Source organism: Lotus japonicus, chromosome 6 (genome assembly GCF_012489685.1).
Source record: "Lotus japonicus ecotype B-129 chromosome 6, LjGifu_v1.2".
Taxonomy (NCBI): domain Eukaryota; kingdom Viridiplantae; phylum Streptophyta; class Magnoliopsida; order Fabales; family Fabaceae; genus Lotus; species Lotus japonicus.
Genome location: NC_080046.1, coordinates 59,896,223 through 59,922,931, shown reverse-complemented (window position 1 = coordinate 59,922,931; position 26,709 = coordinate 59,896,223). Strand labels below are relative to the sequence as shown.

Here is a 26,709-nt window from a genome sequence, read left to right as displayed (position 1 = left end):
ATTACAACTTACAAGCATTTCTCATTCTACCATTGATTTAGTATATTTTTTCTTTTGCTTCTTAGAAATCTGGTTTGAATTTGTTGGTGGTGATCTCGAGCCATGTTGTTCTTGCTCCTCAGGAAGCTGCAGATACTTATCTTGTTGGATTGATTGAGGATACCAATGTCTGTGCTATCCATGCTATGAGGAAACTAATCCAGTCACTTTAGGTGCCTCTTTTCGTTCTCTGAGTTGTTCAATGAATTCGAGGAATTTGGCTTTGCCACCAAAAAAAGTGTTTAGAATCTATTCAAATTTAAGATTTTTTTTTCATACAAAGGCCCTGTATATACCATTTGCTTGCCATCCTATTGATAATCATGCTTTCATGCACATGTCATGTATTGAAAACCTTAATTTAAAACTCAAACTCTCACTGATATAAGTATTTCAGGTGGCCTTTCCTATTGAGACGAGTGTTGTGAATTTAGGCTCCATGCAGCTCCAGCAAAATCCTTATATTTCTGACCATTTTCATGAGTTGTGAGTTTGGATGATAGAACAAACAAAGTATCAACATTTACCAAGCTTCTTGTAAGGTAAGTCTATGTGGGGAGCCATTGCTTTGAAAGTTCACTTGCTGATGGTTCTGCTATTATTGCACCTTTGCAATTCAAGAGTATGTAGTAGCCTCTGCAGTTCAAACTCATCAATTTCCACCTTTACAATTCAAGGGTATGTACTATGTAGTAGCCTCTGCAATTCAAACTCATCAATTTGCACCTTTACAATTCAAGGGTATGTAGTAGCATCTGCAATTCAAACAGTCTAGGTTAGTTCAAGGGTATGTAGTAGCCTCTGCAATTCAAACTAATTAATTTGGCGGAATAGACAGATAGTAAGATGGATATAGGTACACCTCCATTCACCCTCCATTAATTCAATTTGACAAAACCCAATAAAAAGAAAACTTTGCCTATAAATTGAGTAACTAGCCTGACAATGTCCATCCATCCACCACAAGCAAACTAAATAGAAAATGGGATCTTCAAAGAGTGCTGCAGTAGTACTTCTCCTGCTAGTTAACCTCTTTTTGTTCTCCACCCTTGGCTCCTCCGCCCAATTCCCCAAAGCATCACTTGCACCCGCCCAATCCCCTGAAGCATCACCTACTACTTGTCCTTACTTGGAATTGGGTGTTTGCTCAGGCTTGTTGAACGCGGTGGTTCATCCTCCAGAAAAAAGAGAGCGCTGCTGCTCCCTCATCGGTAAGATAACCGGTATTGATGCTGCCGCCGTGTGCCTTTGCCGTGCATTCAAGGCCCGTTTCTTCCATATCCACTTCGACATTGAAATTGCCATGCACACCATTTTCAACCGCTGTGGCCACAACTTGCCCTCAGACTTCCAATGCAAACGTTAATTAGTTGCATCATGTGCAATATTCATATGCCTAACGCATGCACGCTGTGTTATATTAATTAATAACCAATAAACATCCATATAAATGTTAATCAATCAAATAATACTAAACTATGTGTTGTTCTTGTTGCTACTTATTGCTTGTAAATTGTGATGGATGGAAGCTCTTACTTCCTCCTCGCAGCAAGCTGTCTATGTTTATCTTGTTGTAAGCGGAAGTTTATATATATGAATGAAATAAAGAACTTTATTCAATGTTAAGAACTGATTCCATGTTATTTCTTATCTTTTACCTAGCTGAGTAATGCTATCTTTTAAATTCCAATGAAATGCAGGATTAACCATTGATCTCCAATCTCCATTATATACTATTGATTGAAAATAATTAGAGTTTCTACTGATTTAGCCACTCAACAAGAAAATATTAGTTTCTACAATAACTTCTTTTTAGTTATTCCTACATAAACATGTCACTTTTGCCCATTTTTAGCTTTTCAATCATTAAAAAAAAGGAAACAAACAGTTGTAGAGAAAATAAAATAAAAAGCACTGAAGGGAAGAAAAGTAAACAGAAAAAAAATTATAAACTGTGAGGCGATCATATCAAAGTAATTTTTTTTTTTCGGTACAGGATCATAAGTCATCTCTTTACTCATCTTGTGCTAATAGTTTAACATATGAATTTCAAGTTCATAATGTCCACAATTCTCAAATAAATAGAAAAATTTGAACCATAATTAGTTAATATCCATTGTTAGTGTAAAATTTTTTACAGGCACGGTTAATAAAACTTCTCAAATTAGAAAATTTTGTACAAGAAAACATAAATAAAAGACTTTAGTTGGTAGTCGTGGTGATTTTTTTTACATGTACAATCAATAGAACTTTGCTATTTCACCACACCATAAATGATCGAAAGGGGAAAAAACACTTGATGCTTGATATCCCATGTGATTATTCCAAATACAGAAATTAAGGGATGGCATATAGATCCATGATGGTGGACTCGAGAAAGAGACAACGGAGAAAAGAAACAGTGATCTCATACACATGATTCTCATTTTGCATGGCTCGTAAAGGAAGATAAGAAACCATGAGGAAGGTGGCATGCAAAACGTTTGTAGTGGTTTGGATGAATTTGGGAGCATCCATGGATGTCGTGATCCATCACAGAGCGCGTGGAACGAAAACATGGAAAAAATTAGAAGGAACCATGTCAATGAGAAGTAGATGATATTCTTGATGGTTCAAGTACTAGTCTTACTTTTTAATTTTAGATCAATTTAATGATGAAGCAAAATCTAGTAATATATATGATCAAATGGTACAAGATTACATGACCAATAATCTCCAAATAAAAGGAAAAAAAATATATATAGAACTATATAAGACATGTAGGTTTCTAACAAATAAGGATTTGTTCCTAACCACATGCTTTTCTACCCATATAGAAAATAGGAGCATAATCCGAAACCACACTTGATTAACCCATACCCGAAAAACATGATGAAGATCTAGAGCGGAAGCGTACCTGAATGAGCCATGAGAATCGTTGAAGGATCTGGGATTGTTATCTTCCAATTGTAGATCACCCTTAGGGTTTCCTGATGTTCTTCTCTGATGGGGATGAGGAGAAACTTTTCACGTTACTGTGTTGTGTCTACAATTGGGGACCATAACCCTATATGTAACTGCATCAGTTACAATTCTGTTTTCAATATTTCTAATTTGGCCCCTCATCAAATTAGAATATTGCCTTATGGTATCTGCACAATATCTTTTCATAACACATATGCTCTTAGCCATAAGATCAATATTAAATAGACCACTTTAGTTTTGGCTAATTAAATAATGGCCCTAACACAATTAAAAGTTACATTTGTGACCCAAAATTCTAACAAGACATACATATAGAAGATTGCACAATTCAACTCATGATGTCTTAATAGCAATTTGGGAGAAAAGGGGATATCATTTGCTAATTGTTGATTGTAAAATAAACAAACTGAACCACTAAAACTGCACTCAGGGGAACTACATTAAGAAATTGAACAGAAACAGCACTTAGTAAATTAAAATGAAATAAAGGATTTTACTACACTGAAAGCACTTAAATAGTACTGGACTTGTACATAACATAATGTGTTTCATGAAGAATAATCTTCACGAATTGCTCACAACAGAACATACATATTTGAAAAGAAAAAAACAAGAAAAGAAAAGACTAATCCCATATATATAGTGCTGCTTCTCAATTCGCTCCATCAAATTGTGCAATCGTCAGTTAGAGACAACAATGAGAAAGATGAGAACCGCTACAATAACCACCGGAAAAACAAGAACCAGAGGAATTCCTGGCGGCGAAATGGCACCCATGAAAAGTGGGCCGAAGAGAAGAATGGCTGCGATGATGAGAAACGCCACTATGGAGCCATGGCCCCAGACTTCAGGTTGCCTCATTTTCAATCGAAACGAACAGGACAGGATAGAACAGAACGGAAGCGACGTCACAGAGTGCAATTAAGTACTTTACTTACTTGAAGATGTTATGCACAAGTTCAAGGTATGCATGCAGGGTGGTACTTATAGAGTTAGAGGAAATGGAATGGTGTTGGTTTGAAGAAGAGAGCAGCGTGTGGTAGCAATGGTCACGATGGTTGGTGTTGGGGCGCATCCCAACGGGAGCCAACACAACTCTCTGCGTTTCCTTTTGCATTATTTGTCTCTGCGTACTTTTACTTTTAAAACTTTTTTTTTTACGGTCTAAAACATTATTTAATAATTGAAAAAATTGCAAAAATGCGAAATAAAGAAAGCAGTTTTGGAAAAGAAATAATAAATATCAACATGGCAACAAATATTTAAATGGGTTTATTTTCTTTTGACAGATAAATGGGTTTAATAGATTATTCCTAAACGTCAAAAAAATAATTTACAAATTGAGGATTATTCCTATTAAAAAATAATATAGTTTTCCGATGTATCAAAAAATTAACTCATAATATTTTTTTTTACAAAGAGGAAAATCATTAACTCATAATATATATATATGAGAGAGAATGTTTTATTTAACATAAGAATAAATCACGAGTATATATTTTTAATGGTGAATATTAAAATAATTTTAAAAAATTGCATGATATTTTTAAATTGTTACACTTACATTTACGGTATATATTTTAAACATATTTACCAATATAGTATAATTTTTTTATTACTAAATTGGTGTAAATCGTCACCGTAAGTGACAATAACTTTTTTTCTATTATTTATAAAATTGTCACGACCAGTCTTTCTTTCTTTGCGATGAAAAATTCCATCACAAAGTTCTAGTGCAGAGATGGCAAGAAAATTCAAACCCACGGGGCCCAACTCGAACTCAACCTGAAATTTCGGGCGAAACCCGATTTCTTTGGGTTTGCGTTTGGGTTTCACCCAAATTTTAAAACATGTTTGGGTTTGGGTGTGAGATTGATTAAACCCGTACCCAAACCCGAAGCCTTATGCATGCAATTACCAACCATTTATATATATATTATTAAAGTTGCTAAGTAGGGTTTTCTTTAAAGTTACTAAGTAGGCTTTAAGTAAGCTTATGTTCATGAACTATATTTTTTCCTTTGTATTGGAATGATGATGATGTTTAATCAGCTTATGTTCATGTTGTTCTCTTATGTACATGTTGCTTTCGGGTCGATTTTTTGGGTTTTTTGCCGTTTCGGTGCTCACATTGGGTTTTGGGTTCGGGTAACCCAAAACCAGGGGTTTGGGTTTAACTTTTGCACCCATATTGAATTTGGGTTTGAGTTTGAGTGTGGGAATGACCAAACGCGCATCCACGGGGCCCATTGCCAACCCTACTAGTGCTTTAATTTTGACTTAACTTAGGTCTTAACACTACAAGAAAATGTTTTGTAAGAATATCAAATTGTGGCTTTTATGAATACCACAAATTTTGTTATCAACATTTAGTCATTATCGCACGCGCTACAATTGGTTTTGTGGTAATTTTTGCTTAAATTTCGATTTTGAATGCCACAAATCTGCAACAAAATGGGTCAACCGATATCATGCTTGAATTTTAATTTACTAGCCGTTTAGGACCACTTAAATCGCAATCTACTTACAACATATGATCATCATAGTTAGAATTTCAACAACATGAAAAGAAACATATTTCTCTTGAGAGTAATATCGATTTCTCATACACAAACACACCCTTTGCAAAAAAAATAGTGCTTTTGACTTAACTTAGGTCTTAACACTACAAGAAAATGTTTTGTACGAATGTCAAATTGTGGCTTTTATGAATACCACAAAATTTGTTATCAACATTTAGTCATTATCCCACGCGCTACAATTGGTTTTGTGGTAATTTTTGCTTAAATTCCAATTTTGAATGCCACAAATCTGCAATAAAATGGGTCAACCGATATCATGCTTGAATTTTACTAGCCGTTTAGGACCACTTAAATCGCAATCTACTTACAACATATGATCATCATAGTTAGAATTTCAACAACATGAAAAGAAACGTACTTCTCTTGAGAGTGATATTGATTTCTCATACACAAACACACCCTTTGAAAATGATAAAGAAAAATCTAATATAAAAAAAATGTAAAATGAAATAAGACTTCAGCCGGATCAAATGACATATATAATAGTAAAAGTTTGAATTTCTCTCCGAAATTTAATGACAAAAGGGAATCTTCACCTTGCGTTCAACCTCTATGATTATTAAAACCTTGATAATTGAAATCACCAAACGAAAAATACAAGGTAAACAGCATAACAGAAGGTAAAAATGGGGATGAAACAAAACCATAGAAGTAAGAAAATGGGAGGTTCTGGGCTCATAAATTGGGGGTACATGATAATGGAGGATCCTAAAAGCAAAATCATGAGAACTGTTGCAACTGCTCTGTTATCAGTAAAGAAGCTGCTAATAACCCTCATTGATTTCAAATGGGGATCTCTTTTGGGGGTGTAGACGTTAGGGGCTGCTTGATTTGGTGTCAAAACATGTTTGTATGTTTGTGGGTGTTTTTTAGAGGTTGGTGAAGGGATTTTGCTATAGTGGCTAGGTTTTTTACCAGCTTTTGTTAGCTTGGTTACTGTACCCATATTTGAGAAAAATTGTTTCTCAACTTTAGAGACAATGTTGGGGCTAATTCATCATACACATGGGTTTTTATATGGATTTTGGAGAGGTGTGAAATAAAATAAAATAATTGTCCATAGTTTTTTTTTTTTCCAGATACATTACGGATTTAATGTTTGTAATGCATCATACATTATAATTTTTTAATATTTCAATTTAATTAAGATATAAAATGAATGTTTCCTACGTGGTATGTGGCATATATAGAATGTAAATAAGTTTTATACATAAAAATTATACTCATACATTAATATGCATAGTTGTATTTGGATTGGGAAAAACTTTTAATTTTAATAAACCAGTTTCCGCTAAGGTGCTACTCCATATGGAAACAGTTTTGGGCAAAATTAATAATATAAACTATGGATAATTTAATTTAACAACAAAAACACACAAAAAAAAACCGAGTTCAGATGTATTCATGTTTGTTCATGAATCTGTTTTAAAAAAAATTCATTATGAACCATTTCTCATTTATTGGGGATTTGTTGTATATACAGCGGTCAAGGCATAGTAGTCGTTAGTCAAGTTGGACTTTTGGTAGGAAAAGAAAAATGAGTAGTCAATAAGGAAAAGTAATAAACCAAATTAAATTAAGGGTGTATCCATGCATCTATATACAGATAGTGTACCTAGATTTTTTTTTATCAACAATGGTATTTACATATATTTTTACTGTATTTTAATAGATAACCAGAATTAATTTTGTGTCACTAGAAATGTTGCAAGATAGAAACAATAATCAGAAATTGATCTTCGAGAATCAATGCATCCTCCCTAATTTACATTTGAGAAACCCTGCAATTGAGTTGAAGAGTTGTTGTCAAAGGAATAACCTTAGACCAGGTGAATTGTTTTTAGATATCTCAAGAATCTAATTGTTGTGTTATTATGAGCCACAACATGTGCAAGTGCTACCATAAACTGGCTCAACTGATGAGTTGCAAAAGCAATATCTTGTTCTTGTTAAGTATAACAACCTCCGAATATATATGCCTTCTATAGCCTTCAATGTCAATATGTTTTTGTCCACTGTCTAAGCTCAATTTCACTGTTGCATCAAGAGGTGTTGATGCTGGCTTGCATTCTGACATTCCGGTTCAGACAATACTTCCTTTGGCATAATGAGATTCCTTTAGAGGAATGTGCAATTTTTTTTAGGTTAATTACAATGTAAATCTCGCATTGCTAGTATTGATAAAGGAAGAAAGATGTTAAGGAATATAAAAGTTTCGCATTGCCTAGAGTGGTGAAGTATGGAGGAGTCCAGGGCTATAAAAATTTCAACTTCAGTGTTACAACACATCAAGTACCAACACCATAAAATACTTTAAGCTTATATTTATATTTTTTTTATGTTATTGTTTTAGAGTATTGTGAGAAGATGTAGTTTAAATATTAGTTTTGAAAAGTGTGAGTGTATTAGGGTTATAGGTGGTTGAGAGTGAAGTCTATGTATTGAAATAATTTTAACATAATGTTTATTCTCTTGTTGTCGGTTTTGACAATGGTCGTGAATTTTTCTCCGGTTTAGAGATTTCCATGTTCTAATTTTGTGTTGTTGATTGCAGTTCTGCTTATTTTATTTGTCCAGCTGTGTTATTTTCTAATAGGGGTATCAGAGCTTCTGGTTCGATGATATATTACATTTTTAGTATGCTCTGTGGTTGCAATGATGTCTGATTTTTCACATTAGAAAAGACCGTGTAAAAAAAAGTGTGATATTGTGAAAGCGTTGAAGAAGAGTGATACTGTGAAAGTGTTGTTATAGAAAAATTCTAGTTAGAAAATACTTGGTACGTACTTAGCCGGCATGTCTGTTATGACCCTCCTCTCTTTCATGGGAACCTACCGGGTGCACAGTTTAAACTGAAATCTTAGTTTGCGACAAGTGATGGATGAGCTGATGCAATCAAAGATATATTACACAAGGTGTTTTTGGCATCTAAAGAAAATTGTTTATGTGGCACGCAAACATTGGTCGACGTAGATGCAAGGTGTGTGGTGGAAGCACGCGAGCATTGGTTAACATGGATGCAAGGTGTATGTGGTGATAATGCACGGGCATTGGTTGGCGTCGATGCAAAGTGTGTGGCTATGTCGATGTCTAAATAACTTTTGGAAAAAGCCAACATGGATGTTGCACCATAACTTTCCAACATGGTTTCGACATGTAGAAATTCTTGGGATGATTTAATTTCAGGTGAAGTGTAATTCTTGAGAGTTTCAAGTGAAATGTACTATTTATGGTGGAATATGATGATTTTATTTGTCAGTATGGGCAATGAGAATTATGATTGTTGGTTAAGACAATGAGAGCTATGATTGTTGGTGTAGATAATGAAGATTGAAGACTTATGCAATCAAGGTGGATTTTTTGGGGTTGATTGCAGTGTAAGTCACACATTACTAATGTTGATAATGGAAGAAAGAGGTCAGGGACAGCATCTTGGGAAAGCCCCACATTGCGTAGCGTGGTGAAGGGGGAGGAGTTCAAGGCTGAATAAAAAGATTTCAACTTCCTTGTTACAACACACCAAGTACCAACACCGGGAAGCACTTTAAGCTTATCTTTGTGTTTTCTTTTTCTCCATGCTCTTGTTTTAGAATATTGTGAGAAGATGTAGTTTATATATTTACTCTAAAGAGTGTGGGTGTACCGAGGTTATGGGTGGTTGAGAATGAAGTCTATGAGTTATAACAATTTTCACATAGTGTTTATTCTCTGATTGTCAATTTTGACAAATTAAAATAACAGTTTTTCTCCAACAGTTTACGTTATATTTTTGTGTTGTTAATTGCAGTTCTGCATGTTTTATTTCTTGAGTTGTGTTATTTCCTAACAAGTTCTAGAACAAGGAAGTACTTGAGTATTCCCAAGTCTTTAATGCTAAAGCAAGCATTAAGAGATTGCTTAATCTTGTCAAACTCAGGTAAATAATCACCAACAAGAGTAACACTATTAAAGCTATGAAGTTATTATCATGAAATTTCGTGAAGAGTGAATGATTTAAGTGATCGAGCTTGTGAATATCAATTTTTCCTTGCTCTAATCCATAAATAGATATAAACAACTAGCATACTTGGTTAAGTTGAGCAATAAAAACACCTTCAGGCATATGCATATAAACATTTCCCTCTAGATTGCCATGGAGGAATGTATTGTTCACATCTAACTGATGAAATATTATTTATGAGTTGCTGCCAAAGCTAAGATTACTTTCATTGCTGTCAACTTAGCTATCGGATAAAATGTGTCCAAATAATCCAATTCTTATACTTGATTATATATATCCTTTTGCGACTAATCCTACTTTATATCTAGCAATGGTTTCATGCCTTTTAATTCTATAAACCCATTTGTTTCCAAATAAGGTAAAGTAATCAACCAAATTATTAAAAGGGTGTATCCATCCTGCACCTATATCCAGAATTTTTATTGTACCTAGATTTTTTATCAACGATAATGGTATTTACATATATTTTTACTGTAATTTTAAGATATTAATTTCTATGCACCGACAGTCTTAAATAAGTTTCACACAATCATTTAATCACATCTCTCCATCTTGCTAGTTCATAATTAATTTTGAATTTAATAATATTTAAAATAGGAAATGGAAGGTTGTGATGGAATGACCGTGTAAAACTTTTTACACTGTCGGTGTATAGAAATTAATCTCTAATTTTAATATGAATTTGTTAGTAGTAAAATAAGATTTTTTTTAACATGGAATGAAGTAGTAATATAAGGTAAACAAATATTTAAAAAAATTAATTTAGAAACCGATGTGCATAAATAAACTTTTTTCTTGGTTACACTTGAAACATTAAAAGAGAAAAACTAGCATACTTCTAACCTAAACTATTGGGATTCAATCGTGATTTAAAAAACTAGCATGCATATTTTGTGGGGTTTATGAGCCATGGATCCACGAGAAGCACGTTTCTAGCAGATGCGATAGCTTTGAAAGATAGGATGTACATGGCGTGGAACCATGGTCACCGTCGGGTTCTTTGTGAAGTGGATTGTTCTGAGCTGGTGGCGACTTTGGAGGATGGTGATAGGGCGTGTTTCCATGTCAATGCTCAGGTGTCGGGTGACATTCGTGAGCTCCTAGATAGAGATCGGAGGGCTCGAGTGTTGTGGATTCATCGTGATAGTAATTCTTCGGTTGATTTGCTTGCTAGACGGGGTGCACTTTCTCCCCTAGTTGGTGTTCTTATTTCCCTTCTCCCAAGCTAGAGATTCTTCTGTTGAAAGATTCTCTAACCGTCCCCTAGTTATACTCTTTGTCTGTTGTTAATTTTCCGATGCATCAAAAAAAAGTAAAAAAAAAAATGAACCAAAGTAAGAAAACTTGACCGAAGACTAAGCATATATTTAAAGTTAGATTTTACATCAAACTAAGCCTTTAGTTAAAATATTTCTTAGATCCTATTCTTTGATTTTCTTCGTTGCCCTTATCTTTAGGCCCCACAGGCTCGGTTGAAAGAGATGACAATGAAATAGGCGGCTCAACCGCAACAAGTAAGGCACATGAAGTTGGCTGAAGCTGCAAACCAAGGTGGAGAAAGGATGATGATACTAAAAAAAGAGAGGCAAAGCAGGGCAATGGGAGAAGGAGAAATCAGAGGTGATGGCGGTGAGAGGTAGAAGAAACAACAGGTGGCGGTGAAGAAGGGTGGATAAGAACATGGAGGAGAGGGGAGGAGAAATCCTACCTACAGAAAGAAAATGACCTCATTGGGGGAAGGGGAGGAACTGAACTAAACTATGTATTATGTATTACATAATATTATGTAAAATTATTTTCCCTCACAAAATATGTCTAAAATCCACTACATTTCATATTAAAGAAAAAACTAATACAAAATCTGGTAACAGTTTTCGTCAAAAAGAATACAAATATTTTGCTAGTTCTCATGAACTATGAAGAGTGCACGGGAAAGCTCAGATTTTGAACCTTGTGTCTTGATGTGTTGGAGAAGACCACTATGTTTGAGGGAATACTTTAAGGTTGTTGCCAGTGTCTATTCCAAGTTTCTAACAGTTAGAGGGGACTACCTCAATACATTTCTTTTTACTTTCCATTGCATCGCCTTTTTCTTCACATTCTTCCTCTAATGTATCTTCAGCATTTCCTTCTGAACCGGCTTGACATCTTTTCCTCTGAGGGATAACACTAAAGAAAGAAGTCTTCCAATCCCTTGTCTCTAGGAACTTGAGTAGTATTTCTACCACTTGATTCACAGTAAGAACCTGTTTAGGATACAAAAGGAAATTTAACATTTTCTAAGCGGAAAACTACAATGTTGTCACTTGTCAGATATCAGAAGGCTTTGCAGGGTAAAGGTGCACACTCAAAGAAACAAGTTCTCTGCAAACATGCAACTTATCAATTGAGAACTTTGACACCAGCATCCATCAGGACAAAGTTTGTGGCATTCAAGGTTCAATTAACCACAACAAAGTCTCACTTGCAGATGACATGATCAGTTCAACAGAAGGAGGAAAGGAAAAACGAAGCATAATGCCACAAGATGTGCAATGATTTACTTTTATAAATGCCACTTGATAGATCCAATTTCTCAGAAAAAGAAAAAGAAAGAGCTATTAAGATAAACAATACCTGAGAACTAGACATCTTCATGAAATTTGCAATTGGGAGTTTAGCTGTCTGGATTCCTTGCTCTTGTGCTTTCTTCATGGTTATACCCTTCCACCGGTTCCTATCCACTAACCCACCAATAATATATATCTTCTTCAAATCAAGCTCTTCAAGAACAGTTTCTGAATCTGCCGTGAGATACACCAAATTTTCCTTACGATCTTGCAATGCTTCAATATAGGACCTGTTTTCCGTCTCTATTATCCACTTATCAAAGCCCGGAATCCTTTTCAACTGGTTTCCCATTTCCCCTTCGCAGCCAGTGAGCCAAAGATGAGCAGGGGAAGCACATCTTCCATTCTCCGCATAGCAATACATAACCTGCACATGATTCCATAGTATAAAAATATATGATAAAAAGTAATGAATAAATATGTTGGGATTTGCCCTCAATAACTCGAGCAAACATCCAAATTCTATAAAACAGATTTCATCAAAATCAAGCTCGCACAGAAAAGGTTTGACTAAAATTTCCTATAAAGTTTAAGATAAATTTTTCCATTCATAAATTCTTCACCTTAAACTCGATTGTAAGTAACACCAATTCAACAAATTCTTGCTCATTCAAAATCAAGGGTGCAACAATCATCCAATCACACAAACAAATGCTAATTCCAAACAGTAATTCATTACTTTTTTACAATATGTAATTGTAAAGAAATTTTTAACTTCCAATCTTCTACTTGTTTCTCTCTCAATGTTGTCAAATAGCAGATATCGCAGCGCTATAGCGTAACGCTTTGAGGGCTCACCGATGTCCGCTATTTTCTGCTATGAGTCCTTGACATAGCGGATTTTTGGCTTTCCGCTATTTTCCACGATCCATGCTTAACAACACCGTTCTCTCTACATCTATCTACTTTTCTCTTTCTTCTCATCCGCTCTTACAACTGGTCTCATGTTAAATTACATATTCTTTACTCTTAGAATTCATTTCATAATGAGTAAATAGTCAAAACTAGTTCTTAAAAGATACACCTTTTGGTCATGTTATAGTTCAAACTCTCATCAGGTACTTTGAGGTTCACTTTTTAACTACAAAACAAATTCAAGGGGACTAATTTGCAGTGTTATCAAATATCCGCCATGGCAGTTTCTCATGGCGGTTTTTTGGCTTTCCGCCATGGCCGATATCCCGCCATATGGCCGCAATATTCCGCCATTATTTGTCATGTATGGCAGGATTTCAGCTTTCCGCCATGACCCGCCATCCGCAATTAACAACACTGCTAATTTGATAGAGACCTTTAGCATGATTTCCATTATAAACTACTATGAAAATTTTATATCTTTTGAAACTAATTTTCCTACTCAACAGCTCAAAAAATGAGTTCATACTAAAATTTGCTTCTAATAGGTACAATGTTTTCATACTGATCCATAAACAATGAACATTCTAGTGAAGACCCTTGAATACCATTTTCATATAATGAATGATTCTCTAACATACTTGAAAGTTGAAAGTAAGCCTAATTGAACAAAATCTCATTTCATTGTTATTACCTGCTGAACGAGGCTGCGGATTTCGTTAGGGTTCATGAGGTGAGAGAATTCGAGATCAACGACGACGTTTTGGCCTTCGTCTTTAGCTCGATTGAGTCTCTCCCTTCTGCAATCTTTCTCCACGTTCCTCTTCTCCATCCTCTCCTTACGGAGACTCATTCGCGACTCCACAAGCTTCGCTCTCTCCTCCTCAGTGAGACCGGCCAGGCTCTCTTCCCACTCCTTCCGCTTCCGCTCAACCTCCTTCCTCTTCTGCTCCTTCTCCGCCGCCTTCTTCTCCGCCTTCTTCGCCTCCCACCTCTGCTGCTTCGCCAGCTTCTTCTGCGCGTTCTTCGACAAGACAACGCCACAAGGCTCCTCCTCCTCTTCCTCCCCGAGGGCCTTTCCGTCATTTTGAGGCTCTACCGTCGCCGTAGCCGTCTTCGCCGGCGAAACTCCGGCATCGCCGTGCGCTTCCGTCATTGTTGGTACTAGGGATTTGTTTTTCCCCAAAATTAAAATTTTCCGGGGAGAAACACAGAAGTGCTTATTATTCAAGTATATATTGTGTATCCTCGCACCCAGTGGGACTGGGATAAATATGATAGACATATATTATACATAGTTATTGCATTATGAAAACATGTATATGATAATGTGTTTGGATATCGTATTTCTCTTTGGTGTAAGACAGGTGTCCTCCTTATGTTCGAGTGGAAACATTCATATTATGGTAGGGTTAACTCTCCTAACAGAGATTTTTTTCATCTACGAGACTCAAATCCGAGATATTACTTCCGAGATATTACTTAATGGGAAATAAACATGTACCGCTTGAACAAACCACACGTTAATTTTGAATAAGACTATAAAAGTATTAATTGGCTTAACCAAACCGGTTAGCAACTTAAAATGTAGAATTGACAATTGTATGAATAAAGTGGGAAAATCATAATCAACTGCCATTGTAACTTTAGAGTGTCTAGTCTTTGGTTTCTTTTTTTTTTTTTTTTTGCTATTTGCTTACTTTATGTTTTTTCACAAATTATGATTCGATAATTTTTTTTAAATAAAATATATATTGACTAGGATAATATTAAAGGTGTACAACCCTTTTCTACAGGGAAAAAAAATTAGGAGAGTCGACAATAACCCAACTCACAAAGAGTGACAACGAGACCAGCAAAGAACCAAATAAATTTTTGTTTTTTTATAAAGAGCAAAGAACCAAATATGATACAACAACACCGCTAAACAATGATTTTATCTCTCAAAAGTAAATATTCATCGTTTTTACACTATTTACACATCTGTATGTTTTTATTTAGAGTAAAATACACTCACCCCCTTCAAGGTTTGCAAGAATGACATTCCACCCCATTATTTTTTAAAATCTAGACTCCACCCCATTTTTTATAAAGGCAAAATTTAGTGACGAAAACAAATTCGTCACTAATAAAAAATAATTACTAATTAGTTAAAATTTAAATAAATTAAATGCATATACACTATCATACATCAATTTATGAAAATAATTTTACTAAATTAAATTTAAAAAAACCATTCACTCTGTCTGTTAAGTCCACGTCTCATCCATCTCCAAATCATATTTCTCACCACAAACGGTCACCACTAAACCTTTGCTCCCTCTAACACGACGACAACCATCCCAGAATGTGAAACCCCATGGCACCACCATGCCTCAAAGTTTTGTTTCGACCTGAACCCCAGAACGTGAATCGCACATCCCCAAAGCCACTTGTTCCACTACTTGTTGTCAACTTCACCCCTTTAAGTTGTGAGCGAACGCTTTGTTGGTTTAAGATGTTGTTGGATTTTGTTAAAAACGGTGCTCCACCGCATCGTTGGGTTCTAATAACCTCTGATCCACTTCATATTTCTTAATTTTATTTCTCTATTTTCTTCACCCATTTGTGTTGCTTTTTAGGTCTACAATCCAATTTTAAAAATTGGAGGTATAAATAGATTATTTTGATTAAAATTGAATTATTACCAAATATGAAAACACAAGCATGTTTCACTATGTTCGAGATATGGTTTGTCAACCGGTCATGTGTGCTATTGCAGAATTTGCATTGTGAATTTACGGAGGAAGAACACGATTGAGAGAATGAGGAGGACTGTGATGTTTTCATTTTTATATTTATTGGATTATATTGAAAATATTTTTTGAAATTATTGATTAACAATTTAAACAATAACTAATTAGTAATGAAGAATATTTTTCGTCACTAAATTTGCCTCTATATAAAATGAACTGGGGTGTAGATTTTAGATAAGAATGGGATGGAGTGTTATTCTAACAAAACTTGAGGGAGGTGAGTGTACTTTACTCTTTTATTTATTCTTTAAATTTCGTACAATTTTTGTTGTCAAACAAACGCCACACCCCCCTTGTTGCTCACCTAAACCATTTTTTATTTTAATTTTACCATAAGATCACAATCTCGAAACTAATAGATGAAGAAATCATAAATATGGAAATATCAACATTGACCCTTTGAAACTGAGATGCCCACAGGAAAAAGTGAATCTTGAAAAAAAATCATAATAAAATTGGATTTGGATCATCTAACAAACAAAAAATTGGAACCATCGAATACAACAATGTGCGTTCTATCCCCGAAGATAGCTCAAGTGGTAAGAGTTAGGGACATAAGGGTTGGGTGGGGTAAAGGGTGAAGGGTCCCGGATTCGAACTCGAAAGAATGATTAATTTACTAATATTTCTAACAACTAACATTTGTCTATTAAAAAAAAAACAACAATGTGTGTTCTAGTGCTTATGCAAGAGACTATTTTCCAAAAACGAGGGGTGCATACTCTTTCTCATAAATACATACTTTTGGATTATAATTTAATGGCACCTCTGGAATGAAACTCTTTAACATGTGTAGATAACTTTTGTACATGTATAAAAAGAAAATTTGAACATGAAATATATATATATATATATATATAAATATCCTTTTATTAGTAAAATAGATAAATCACTACAAATTTTATATAATGCACTTTATTTATATAATACCCTTCATAAAGGGCATAAAGCTCTCAACAATAAAAAATGGCTTAAAGCTTCACCATGGGTATCTTTTCTCCCAGACGTCATAGTAGTCCAAGTAAAAATAAGCTCCATCTTGTTTAATACTCCGCCAACATTTCGATGCACACTGCTTACCATCGTGTCTGGACCTGTAAATTAAAAAATGCTTCTCTTCCACATTGTTCCATTTCACAGTGCACCAAAATTTAGTTTTGCTAATAATATTATCTTTGAAGGACCATCCAAAAGATTGTCCATTGGAAAGATACCATCGACCGATATCATCATCCCCCGACCAACAATGTGCATAGAGAATAATACCAGGACCCAAGTCATTTTGAATACGCACATGTCTTCTTGGAGAACCATGGGTAGGGATTATAAACAAGTCAGTGGCAATAATCACCAACACAGAAATAATAACCAACGCCTTCAACATGTTTTGTGAAATGAAATACTAATAAACTCAACTCTCTTATTTTCAACATCCCAATGAAAAAGTCACAATATATAGATATAAATTTGAACTGAGTTTGACTCTATAAATGATACTTTTTTAAAGTAAGTATCGTCTATAAATAATGTTAGTGAATCGTTAAAGACACTTTTATATAATATATTTTTTTCTAAAACAAAAGGATATTATTGATGAAAAAGATAAGTCCAGAGAACAACCCTATGAAGTGTAAGAGTAGTAATTATTATTTCATAATTATTAAAATAATTAGGATAATGATTTTTTGGTAAGCCAAATATTATATTCAAACTTAGCACATGAGGTGTTAAACCCAAATGCAGAAGAAAAGAAAAATGCGTTTCAAAAAAAGAAAAGAAAAATGGAAGTAGCCAGGAAACTACAACCCGAAACAAAATAACAACAAATCTGGAAAACTAAACATGCATAAAGCATGACCACCACACAGCAAAATAATGACCCCAACAAACAAAATTCAACTACCCCGCGAAAATTACAACCCAAAAAACATGACCAAACCCAACAAAAGAAAAACAAACAACAAACCCTCAGCAAACCACTTCACGCAACCAGACAAGAGAGAGCAAAATGAAGACAACACCTACAACCAGTTCCTGCAACACTCCCGTAGTAGTATGATAAAACCAAATTACACATAGCACACACACATCACCGGATTTGTTGCCCACTAAAAAAAAGGAGCCAAATCCAGGTATGAGCACCCCATGCACTAGAAAGGAAACCCAAGTCTGAGGTAACTGGGGGTTGAGCGCCCTGTTCGTAAAAACACTATATATAGGTCGGTTCTAGCTGAAAGGAAAGGATGAGAGTTAAGAAATCAGATTTAGAAAGAGGAAAAAAGGAGGAAAACAACTAGAGCTCAACCCAAGGAGAAAAGGAAGGAACTTTGAGGTCATTGATAGTTCGTTGCGCTGGAGACGCCGCCGATCATCGTCTTCTTTATCGTTTTTCTTTAAGCTTTTGAGCATCCGTGGAAATGGATAGCTAAGTTCTTACTGTTGGGATTGGTTGTAGCCTTTTGACTTTGATGGACTCATTTTGATCTATATATATGAATCTTTGTTTCTATGAATGGTTTCAATGATTTTACTTTGTTCTTAATACTTATTTTGGCTTGATATCTAAGACATGAAAATGGATTTGATAGGTTTAGGGAGAACTAGCTAATTGAATTTGATCTAGGTAAATATCATCTAATGAATCTAAGATCTAGAGATAGAATTAAATCATTTGTCAAACTAACATCCATGCTTAATGCTTCTTGCTTTGTTAATCAATCAAGAGATTGAGGGTTAACTTAGTAAGACGATAATCTTCACACAAGAAGACCGTGTAGTGAGATAAGATATGATGTGATGAAATTAATTATAGGACAAGGTTTATGGATGAAGTCTAGAGTGCGTAAAGTCAATCGACGAATTCCAATTCCAACAATTGTCTCCTCTTGATTTCAATCCTCTTTTATATCGTTTTGTTTAACTTACATGTTCTTTTGGTTACCGAAACAATCAATCATTTTGAAACCCTCATTGCTTACGTGATTTAGCTAAAGAACAACATTGTATTTCCAATTTCCCGTTGATACGATATAACCCTTTGTTGTACTACAATTGAATCTTGAAAGGGATTCAAGAGTACGTGTGGTAAAAACCTTTCAACAACTGCTCCAACATTTTTTCCCCCTTCACATAACCATTCACTGCTCCATCCACTGTCTTCCCTTTTCCATAACATTCACTGCTCCAACAACCTTCTTACCTTTCATAGAATTAACTCCTCCTGCAACAGAATTTTCAGGCACTGGTAGCACTACATCATTAATATTAGAGGGGGGTTGTTCAACAATCAAAGGGGAATTAGAGGGGGTTGCTCAACAATCAAAGGAGGATCCTTTACAATCAAAGGTGTCTCCTAAAAAACTAAATGGGGCTCCTCTAAAGCTAAAGGGGACTCTTCCACCACCACAAGGACGTCCACCATAACCTTATTACAATATAAATAGACACTTCACATCTATATTTCTCAACATATAAGCCAACCTCCATGTCTTCACCATCACTTGTATTCTATTTTAGATAGTATCAAAATCTTCCTCATATTTTTACCACATTTGAAACCTCCCTATATATATCAAACTCTTTACTATGTCAATCATTTCAAAGTACGACCAAGCATCACTGTCCAAGTCATGAAATGCAGCAATATCACCCCCTAATACTTCAACCGAGGGTTTTGCACAAATCCACCCATATGATGAACAATATAAATAAATAGTTCACATATATATTTCTCAGCATATAAACCAACCAAATGGCTTCACCATCACTTGTAATCTGTTTCAAAAAGTATCAAAATCTTTCTCATTTTTTCAACCACATTTGAAACCTCCGTATATATCCTTAACCCTTTACTATATCAAGCATTTCAAAGTACGACCAAACATCACTGTCTAAGTCATGAAATGCAACTATATCACCCCCTAATACTCTCACTGAGGGGTTTACACAAATCCACCTCTATGATGAACAACCAGTGTGAAAGTCATCTTCCGTACAATAGACAACCTCATAGAAGTTAAGATTTGGTCCCTACCTCTAAATATAAAACCATGAAATATGAAAATAATTGTTAGTCAGATTTGGTCCCCGCCCCAAAATCAAGCACAAAAACCCAACGAGTAGCAGAGGACTAGTCCCGCAATACTTAATTTGGTCCCCACCCCTAAATTATGCGCAAAATCGAAACCCTAAGATTTGGTCCTCACCCGCTAATCAACAACAACCGCGTGATTAACCATAAGATTTTGGAATAGGGTTTTCGAATAAGATTTTGGTCCCCAAATACGTAACAATCATTAATTAGAGTGAAAATGATGTTCCCTGTTAGGATTTCGTGAATTTGTTTATGTTCTTCAAGTTTGCTTCTGTTCACCCACCCAATCCACGATCAATGAAGACATGTACAACATCAAACGAGCGCGAGGAGAACGGCAACGCAAGGGACGTAGGCAGCGGCCCAGTGCGACGAAAAATAGAAGAACGAGAACTAGAAGTTTCTAAGTTAGGGTACAATGTGAGAGGGAAAAACCAAAAATGTAAATCGTAATAGGGGCAAACTAAAAACCTTTCTTCTAAAATACGATGTGGAAAATAAATTAAATGGAATCGGCAAAAAAAATACATGTCATCATGTAACCTACACGCTGGCATGCCAACTCAGCTCTCAATACGGTAAAAGGGTGAAAACCAAACTATTTTACAAGTTAAAGGATAAAAAGCCACATAATTTTTATTACGTAGTCAAAAATCAAAATCACACTTTAGTTCAAGGACAAAAAATATATTTAACCCTAAATTTATTAAAAAATTTCAATGTACATACATACTTTTTTTTTTTGAATGAATGAACATACATACTTATGTAGAGTATATATATATATATATATATATATATATATATATATATATATATATATATATATATATATATATATAACATAAAACATATTAGACATTCGCACGTACTTTTACTATATATATTTTTTCTAAAAAAACCTCAATACTAATAGAAAATCGTTTTTATCTTTTTTGTTATGAAAATCATTTTTATTGTGAATTGGTAATCATCATTTAAATATTTTTTTTTGAAACTCATCATTTAAATAGTATTAATATGAATTTTATAAGTCTTTCAAAAAAAAAAGAATTTTATAAGAAATTTAAAAGCTATACAATCAGTAATATAGTCTATCAATAAATAATTAATATTGTTATTAATATACAGGTCAAGTCAAAAACTAACTTTAATACTTAATTTAATATTTATTATATATTAAAAATAGTATTTAATTTAATTTTATTATTTTTAATAATTATTATTTAAATAATATTAATTAATATTATATTATACATGAGAATTGAAAATTTCCTAAAATCAATAATTAATAAAATTAATAACATAAAAGTTTATTAAAAACTAATTAATATTCTTTTTTTGAAAATCAATATTATTTAATATTTCTTTAATCTCAATCTCAATATAAATAAAAGGAGAAACCATTAGAAGGAAAGTTTGCCACGTGTCACTAGAGGAACCCACCCCATCTTGCGCACGTTAGCAGAATTATTAAAAAAAATTCTAAATGAAATTTAAATAACTATTTTTGGCAAGTTTTAGATTTCAACACGTGGCCACAAAATATATGTTTAAATAATGAAGATATCAGTTAATTTTTAAAACCTAACTTTAGGTTATCATACCCTAAAACCTCTTCAACCGCCCCAAACGGCCTATCAGCGAGCAGCATTTGAAATTTTACAGGTTCAATCTTTATCTGCAGGTGCTTTGCGTAATTTTAAAAACCTAAATGTAGGTTATCATACCCTACTTACTCTCTAACCGCCCCAACTCACCTATCAGCTTGCTGCATTGGAAATTTTACTGGCTCAATATTTTATCTTCATTAAATGCTGTAAATTGCTTTTTAAAATTTATCTTTATTAATTTACCCAAACCGCCCACAATATCCAATCAACTTACAGAGAGAAAAGTATTTGTGCTATACTACTATCTGGGTTGCTTTGCGTGTCTGCAACCATTAACTCTACTGCTTTAGAAATTTGATGATATTTATTTGAAATTTGAAACTGTTGCATGCATTCTTATTGATCGTTCTACAAATAGGGATGAATGAAAGCACTGGCTCTGCAGGATCACTTCCTCTCCTTTGATTGCTGACAACTTTGAATCTGGATCACTTCCTCTCCTCTGGGCGGATGTTTTGAAGGCTGATGACGACGGTAGCGGAATGGGTTGCTCTGGGTTCTCGAGGGTGAAGACTATGGAGATTCGAGATGGAGCCTGGATCGGATAGATTGGGGGCTTCATCTAACAGTAAAGAGTTGTTAATTTAGGATTTGTTTGGAAAGAGGGAAGCTCTTCAATTGCTACTCTCACGTCTCAACCCAGATAATTTTTTTACGATTTCTCTCTTCGATTGAAAACAACAAATGTGGCTATTAAGCATCACTCACGGATATCTTCTTCAAGTCGTCGTCTCCTGCGCAATCAGAAAACAAAGGGAAACCGAGAGAAGAGGAAACAAGGAGAAGCTTCATGGCTGCAACTAGAGGACAGTAGTTCATGGTGGTTTGATGAAGCATGCTATATTTTCATCTCTTTGCTTTCTGATCTAAGATATCTAAGAGTATCTTATGTAGTCTTTTTAGATTCTAACATTTTAATTTTCTATGGTGTTTGATTATAAGTTAACACCTTTTCTTTGTTGTGAATGGCTCTGATAGGAGAATAAGAATGATTTGCTACAGATAGTGTGTCGATATCATGCTCAACCTAACCTATTCCACCTTGAGGAACTGAGTTTGTATTTCACCCTCTTGAACATCTACAAGCTATTCAGCATATACGACATTCTGTTCTTGCTCTTGCCTTTGAAGAAAATTGGCTATGGTTACTTAATGGAATAGGCTATGATAATTGAAGCATCTTTCTTCACCGATATATACTCTTTTCAGTGTTTAACTCTAAAAGTTACTTTAAGAATGTGTATAGTTTTTAATATGAACCTTTTTTACATGTTTTAGATGCTGAATATTTCTATAGCATGAACTGACTTGATTAAATCTGATTTGTTGTCTACCTGCATATGTTCTGCCTCATAAGCCTAACCTCATTGCTTTTGAGTTTTGATCATTTTAACACTCACCTGTTCTAATTAATACCCTTTTGTGCTCTAATTTTGCAGGATGACATAGATGTCATTGAGGATGCCAAACGAACCCATTATGAAAGAGAAGTTGACATGAGAATGTAGTTCGGCCATTTTCTCTGGGATTTGGCAACGAGTTGATAACTTTTTAATTCTTTTTTAGAAAAGAACTGATACAACAACACCTGGAGGTACACATAACAAACAAATAATTAATTATGTATGCTTCTTTGGCATTGTTTATCTATTGAATATGTTTTCAAGACTGATACTCATGTTGCTAGAGTAAATTGAACTTGCAATTTCCTATCCAAATAAGCAACTATGTGTGATAACCCATGGTGAAGGTTAAGACCATTATGGTAGGTCTGTCGATTTATTAGTTTGAGTTTTTCAAGAAGAGATCAATATGTTGCTGACTATATAGTATGTAATTTAAGGTGTGATACAGTACTTAATATGTAAAATAAAACTAATGAATATAAAGCTTTCAACTAATGTGACATGAATTTTACTTTGATGAATTTTCTTCTTTAAGTACTGATATATAATTCATTTTTTAATAAATTATAACTTCAGTTGGATTGTTAGATTGTTATCCAAACTGACACTTTGTTTGCATGATTACATCTTTGCAACCTGGTCTGTTGGTCAAGTTGCTTTTAGAAACCAAAATACTAATTAAAAAGGAAATGGTTAAGCTAATGATCATTGTTGTTCATTTGTTTGTTTTAAACTTTTAATAATAAGAATGATAGTTGCTCTAGAGGATGGGAATTAGGGTCATCACTCATCAGGGAAGTGGGAAAGAGAGGTACAGAACAATGAATGTAATTAGATTTTCTCTTGGATGAGCCGTTGAAGAGGAAAAATAAATTTGAGATAGAAAAGGTAGGAATGACTGTAATTGAATTTTACTCAAAGTTAAAAATAGTGCATAACCCCAGGCTGTTTCTTTGGCTGCATGCTGCAACTTTTGGGTCTTAGGCTCTGCCAGTGCAAAGTTGTGTTTGTTTCATTACTTTGATGTTTTTGCTCCCATCTCTTCAGCTTTTTTATCAATATGGTAGAAAGTTATGTAATACGAATGGAAAAAAAATTAAAGGCTTAAGATCCATGCTTTTTCCTCATAACCGACATTTCTTCTAATTTTATTTCATGTTTATTTCTGTGCTAAGCAGTTTATGACATGACTATTTTAGAAATTGAAGCAGACATGATAACCTGCTCATGTCATTTTTATCATTGTTGTATATGGTGATCTTCTTCGTGAAATAGTTCTGACAAAGGTGAAGCTTCAGCTCTAAACCTTTAATCTGTTGCATATGGTGATCATCTTTATGAAATAGTATGTTCATGTCATTTTTATCATTGTTCTATTTTAGTTTCATTAGAGCATCTGCACGGCTTATTAAAAAAATTAGAGCATCTGCATTTAAATACTTCTATTTTCCCTAGGTAATGCGCACAACTTGGACAAGTTTGGCATGGTTTGATAAAGTGAAGAGCTACTTAGAAACTACAACAGGGAAACTCGATGATTTCTTCAATCAAATAGCAGAAGGAAGGAAGAAGCTTTTGTCATCATATGGAGAAACAATTTTGGATAGAGAAAAAAAAAACTAGATAAAAATGTTAAAATATGAAGCAATTTCGTCTCTTTTTTAATCCATTAATCTTCATTGATGCATATTTTTGTTAAGGCTTTCTCATATGGAGAAACAATTCATTTCAATTCACATGTAGTCACATTTTCTTTCAATGGCTAATATTGAGAATTCAATTCATTTCTAATTCAGCGTATTAGTATTCCTTCTCCTTCAATTATGTCACAGTCGCCATATTGAAACTGTGTCCATAAGGTAAGAGACGTTTTTTTTAATCGAATAAAAACAACTCACTCGGTTCTGCCGCAGTTGCAACCTGTGTGAATATAAAGAAAGACCAAGAATGACTTCAGCGGCACCAATAGAGGGATAATCCAGCATCTCTTAGAAATAGGGAGGTGATGGAGCAACATAAGAAGTGTGATAAAAGCAAACTGATCGGTGGTGTAGAGGATGAGCACGCAGAGAACGGCCCAAACCCCACTTCCACTTCTTCTCCAAGACGAAACAAACCAAAACTTTTACCTTTCAACTCAAATCTTTCAGCTTTCTACCCAGAACTCTGCTAGAAAGAACGAAGAAGAGGATGACCTCAAATCTGGGTTACGACGACAACCTGTGTTGCGGCAGTGCTTACGGCATCTGCGGCGTTGAGGTGGTGGCTGAACCAGCACTGGATCTACAGCAAGGCTCCCATGGTTAGATGGAGGTGGGAGAGGCGGCCAAGGTGGAGAAAGGGATGACAAGGGCGGAGGCTATGGTGGCCAAGAGAAGATCCAAACAAAAACTAAGAAAAAACCCACTTATTTGGGTAACCAATCCACCTACTGTGGAAGGAAATTCACCTATTGTGGGGAGAAGACCTACCTAAAGCGGGAAAGGAGCCTCCTAAAGGAAGAGAAGTCCCCGAAAGGGCCCTAAAGGGGGAGAAACGACACTCACTGTTGCAACCCTAGCAAAGCATTTTCTCAAAGGGTTTTTGACTATTTTGCATCATGATCCAGTGAATTACTCACACTTAATATCATAACAATCTCCCCTCAAGTGTGAGTGCATCTCAAACGAAAGCGGAAGCCTCCAAATACTTGGACCGTCATTGGGCTGATCAACAGGACACACATGTCCCAACATTGCAAGGAAAACTTTCAACACAAGGAGCTGGTCATCATGGCTAGACCAAAGAAGATGATTTAAACTAAAATGGATATTGGGCTAAAGAGCAAACAATGAGTGGACTCAAAACCTTAAGACATTACGCATATGAGTCCCCTCACTTATAAACTGCTCAAAGTTATTTTTATCTTCTAATATGAGACTTACTCATATTTGATATAGTAACATGATCTTGAAGGAATGTAATAACTAACCCGTTGGCAGGTGTTTATTTGCAAAATAGAAACTTATAAAATATAGTGATAAAATTTAAGAAAATTCATTATAATTTTGTTAGTATGTTCAGGACATGGTTGCTCAAGCCTTGGAATTGATATATGTTCAACAAATCTAGCAATATTGTTCAATGAGATGTGGTACAAGGGTCTATTTGTATGCAAATGTGATTAGAATGGTAATGGTGAAACAACAACTGAAAAGAAGCAACTGTTTCCATTTTTATAGAGAATAGTCACTGACAAAATGTTTGTTTATATGTCACCATTCTCAAATATGAAATGAGCCATTTGTGATACATTTATTTCAAGTTTTTGTTCTTATAATCTGAATTCTCATTTGCAATACATTTATTTCATTGTCGCAGGATTAATACGATATTGGAAATAAATTGTAATATATTACTTAGCCACACAACAAGCACAAGAAAATTCAAAAGTTTAGAAATATATCATAATTAGTTCAAATATAATTTGACTACAAGTATTTCAAATATAATAAGTTTAAAAAATTTCAGAAAACACTACCCGTGCATGGCACGGGTCGGTATACTAGTTAATATAACAGTCAAGTCAATTTTACTTTTACCTTCTAACCAAGCTGAAACATTAGTTTCTTTTATTAAAGAAAAGCAGCAATTGGAGGGCACAATTGCAAGAAACGTGAGAAACAAAAGGGGTTAGTTTCAAAGATATTGGAA

At 34.5% G+C, this 26,709-nt stretch overlaps 3 protein-coding genes and 1 long non-coding RNA gene across 4 annotated transcripts; 2 read left to right on the top strand and 2 right to left on the bottom strand.

The window, feature by feature from the left end:
• Positions 1–1,021: 1,021 nt before the first annotated feature.
• LOC130725684 (14 kDa proline-rich protein DC2.15-like) lies at positions 1,022–1,405 on the top strand. Its single transcript, XM_057576892.1, has one exon. It carries the CDS (start codon positions 1,022–1,024, stop codon positions 1,403–1,405), a length of 384 nt encoding a protein of 127 aa, XP_057432875.1.
• Positions 1,406–3,531: 2,126 nt separating this feature from the next.
• Positions 3,532–4,067, bottom strand: LOC130722017 (uncharacterized). The gene has a single exon (XM_057572603.1). The coding sequence runs from the start codon at positions 3,862–3,864 to the stop codon at positions 3,685–3,687; it is 180 nt and encodes a 59-aa protein (XP_057428586.1). The 5' UTR covers positions 3,865–4,067; the 3' UTR covers positions 3,532–3,684.
• Positions 4,068–11,334: 7,267 nt separating this feature from the next.
• LOC130725917 (tRNA (guanine(9)-N1)-methyltransferase) lies at positions 11,335–14,314 on the bottom strand. The gene is made up of 3 exons (XM_057577106.1): positions 13,744–14,314; positions 12,202–12,561; positions 11,335–11,831 (listed from the first exon to the last, which is right to left on the bottom strand). The coding sequence occupies exons 1-3, from the start codon at positions 14,203–14,205 to the stop codon at positions 11,616–11,618; spliced, it is 1,038 nt and encodes a 345-aa protein (XP_057433089.1). The 5' UTR covers positions 14,206–14,314; the 3' UTR covers positions 11,335–11,615.
• A 7,498-nt stretch (positions 14,315–21,812) lies between these two features.
• On the top strand, positions 21,813–24,819 carry LOC130727011 (uncharacterized). The gene is made up of 2 exons (XR_009015077.1): positions 21,813–23,204; positions 24,472–24,819. It is a non-coding gene; the product is annotated as an uncharacterized LOC130727011 (long non-coding RNA).
• The last annotated feature ends 1,890 nt before the right edge of the window (positions 24,820–26,709 follow it).

What these genes read in the sequence shown, in the direction of transcription:
- LOC130725684 (XM_057576892.1), top strand. Translation starts at nt 1,022, where the DNA reads ATGGGATCTTCAAAGAGTGCTGCAGTAGTACTTCTCCTGCTAGTTAAC.
- LOC130722017 (XM_057572603.1), bottom strand. Translation starts at nt 3,864, where the DNA reads ATGAGGCAACCTGAAGTCTGGGGCCATGGCTCCATAGTGGCGTTTCTC.
- LOC130725917 (XM_057577106.1), bottom strand. Translation starts at nt 14,205, where the DNA reads ATGACGGAAGCGCACGGCGATGCCGGAGTTTCGCCGGCGAAGACGGCT. An exon ending in TCCGCAGCCTCGTTCAGCAG is followed by an intron (nt 12,562 to 13,743) that starts GTAATAACAATG and finishes AATCATGTGCAG; the next exon opens with GTTATGTATTGCTATGCGGA. An exon ending in TGAAGATGTCTAGTTCTCAG is followed by an intron (nt 11,832 to 12,201) that starts GTATTGTTTATC and finishes TATCCTAAACAG; the next exon opens with GTTCTTACTGTGAATCAAGT.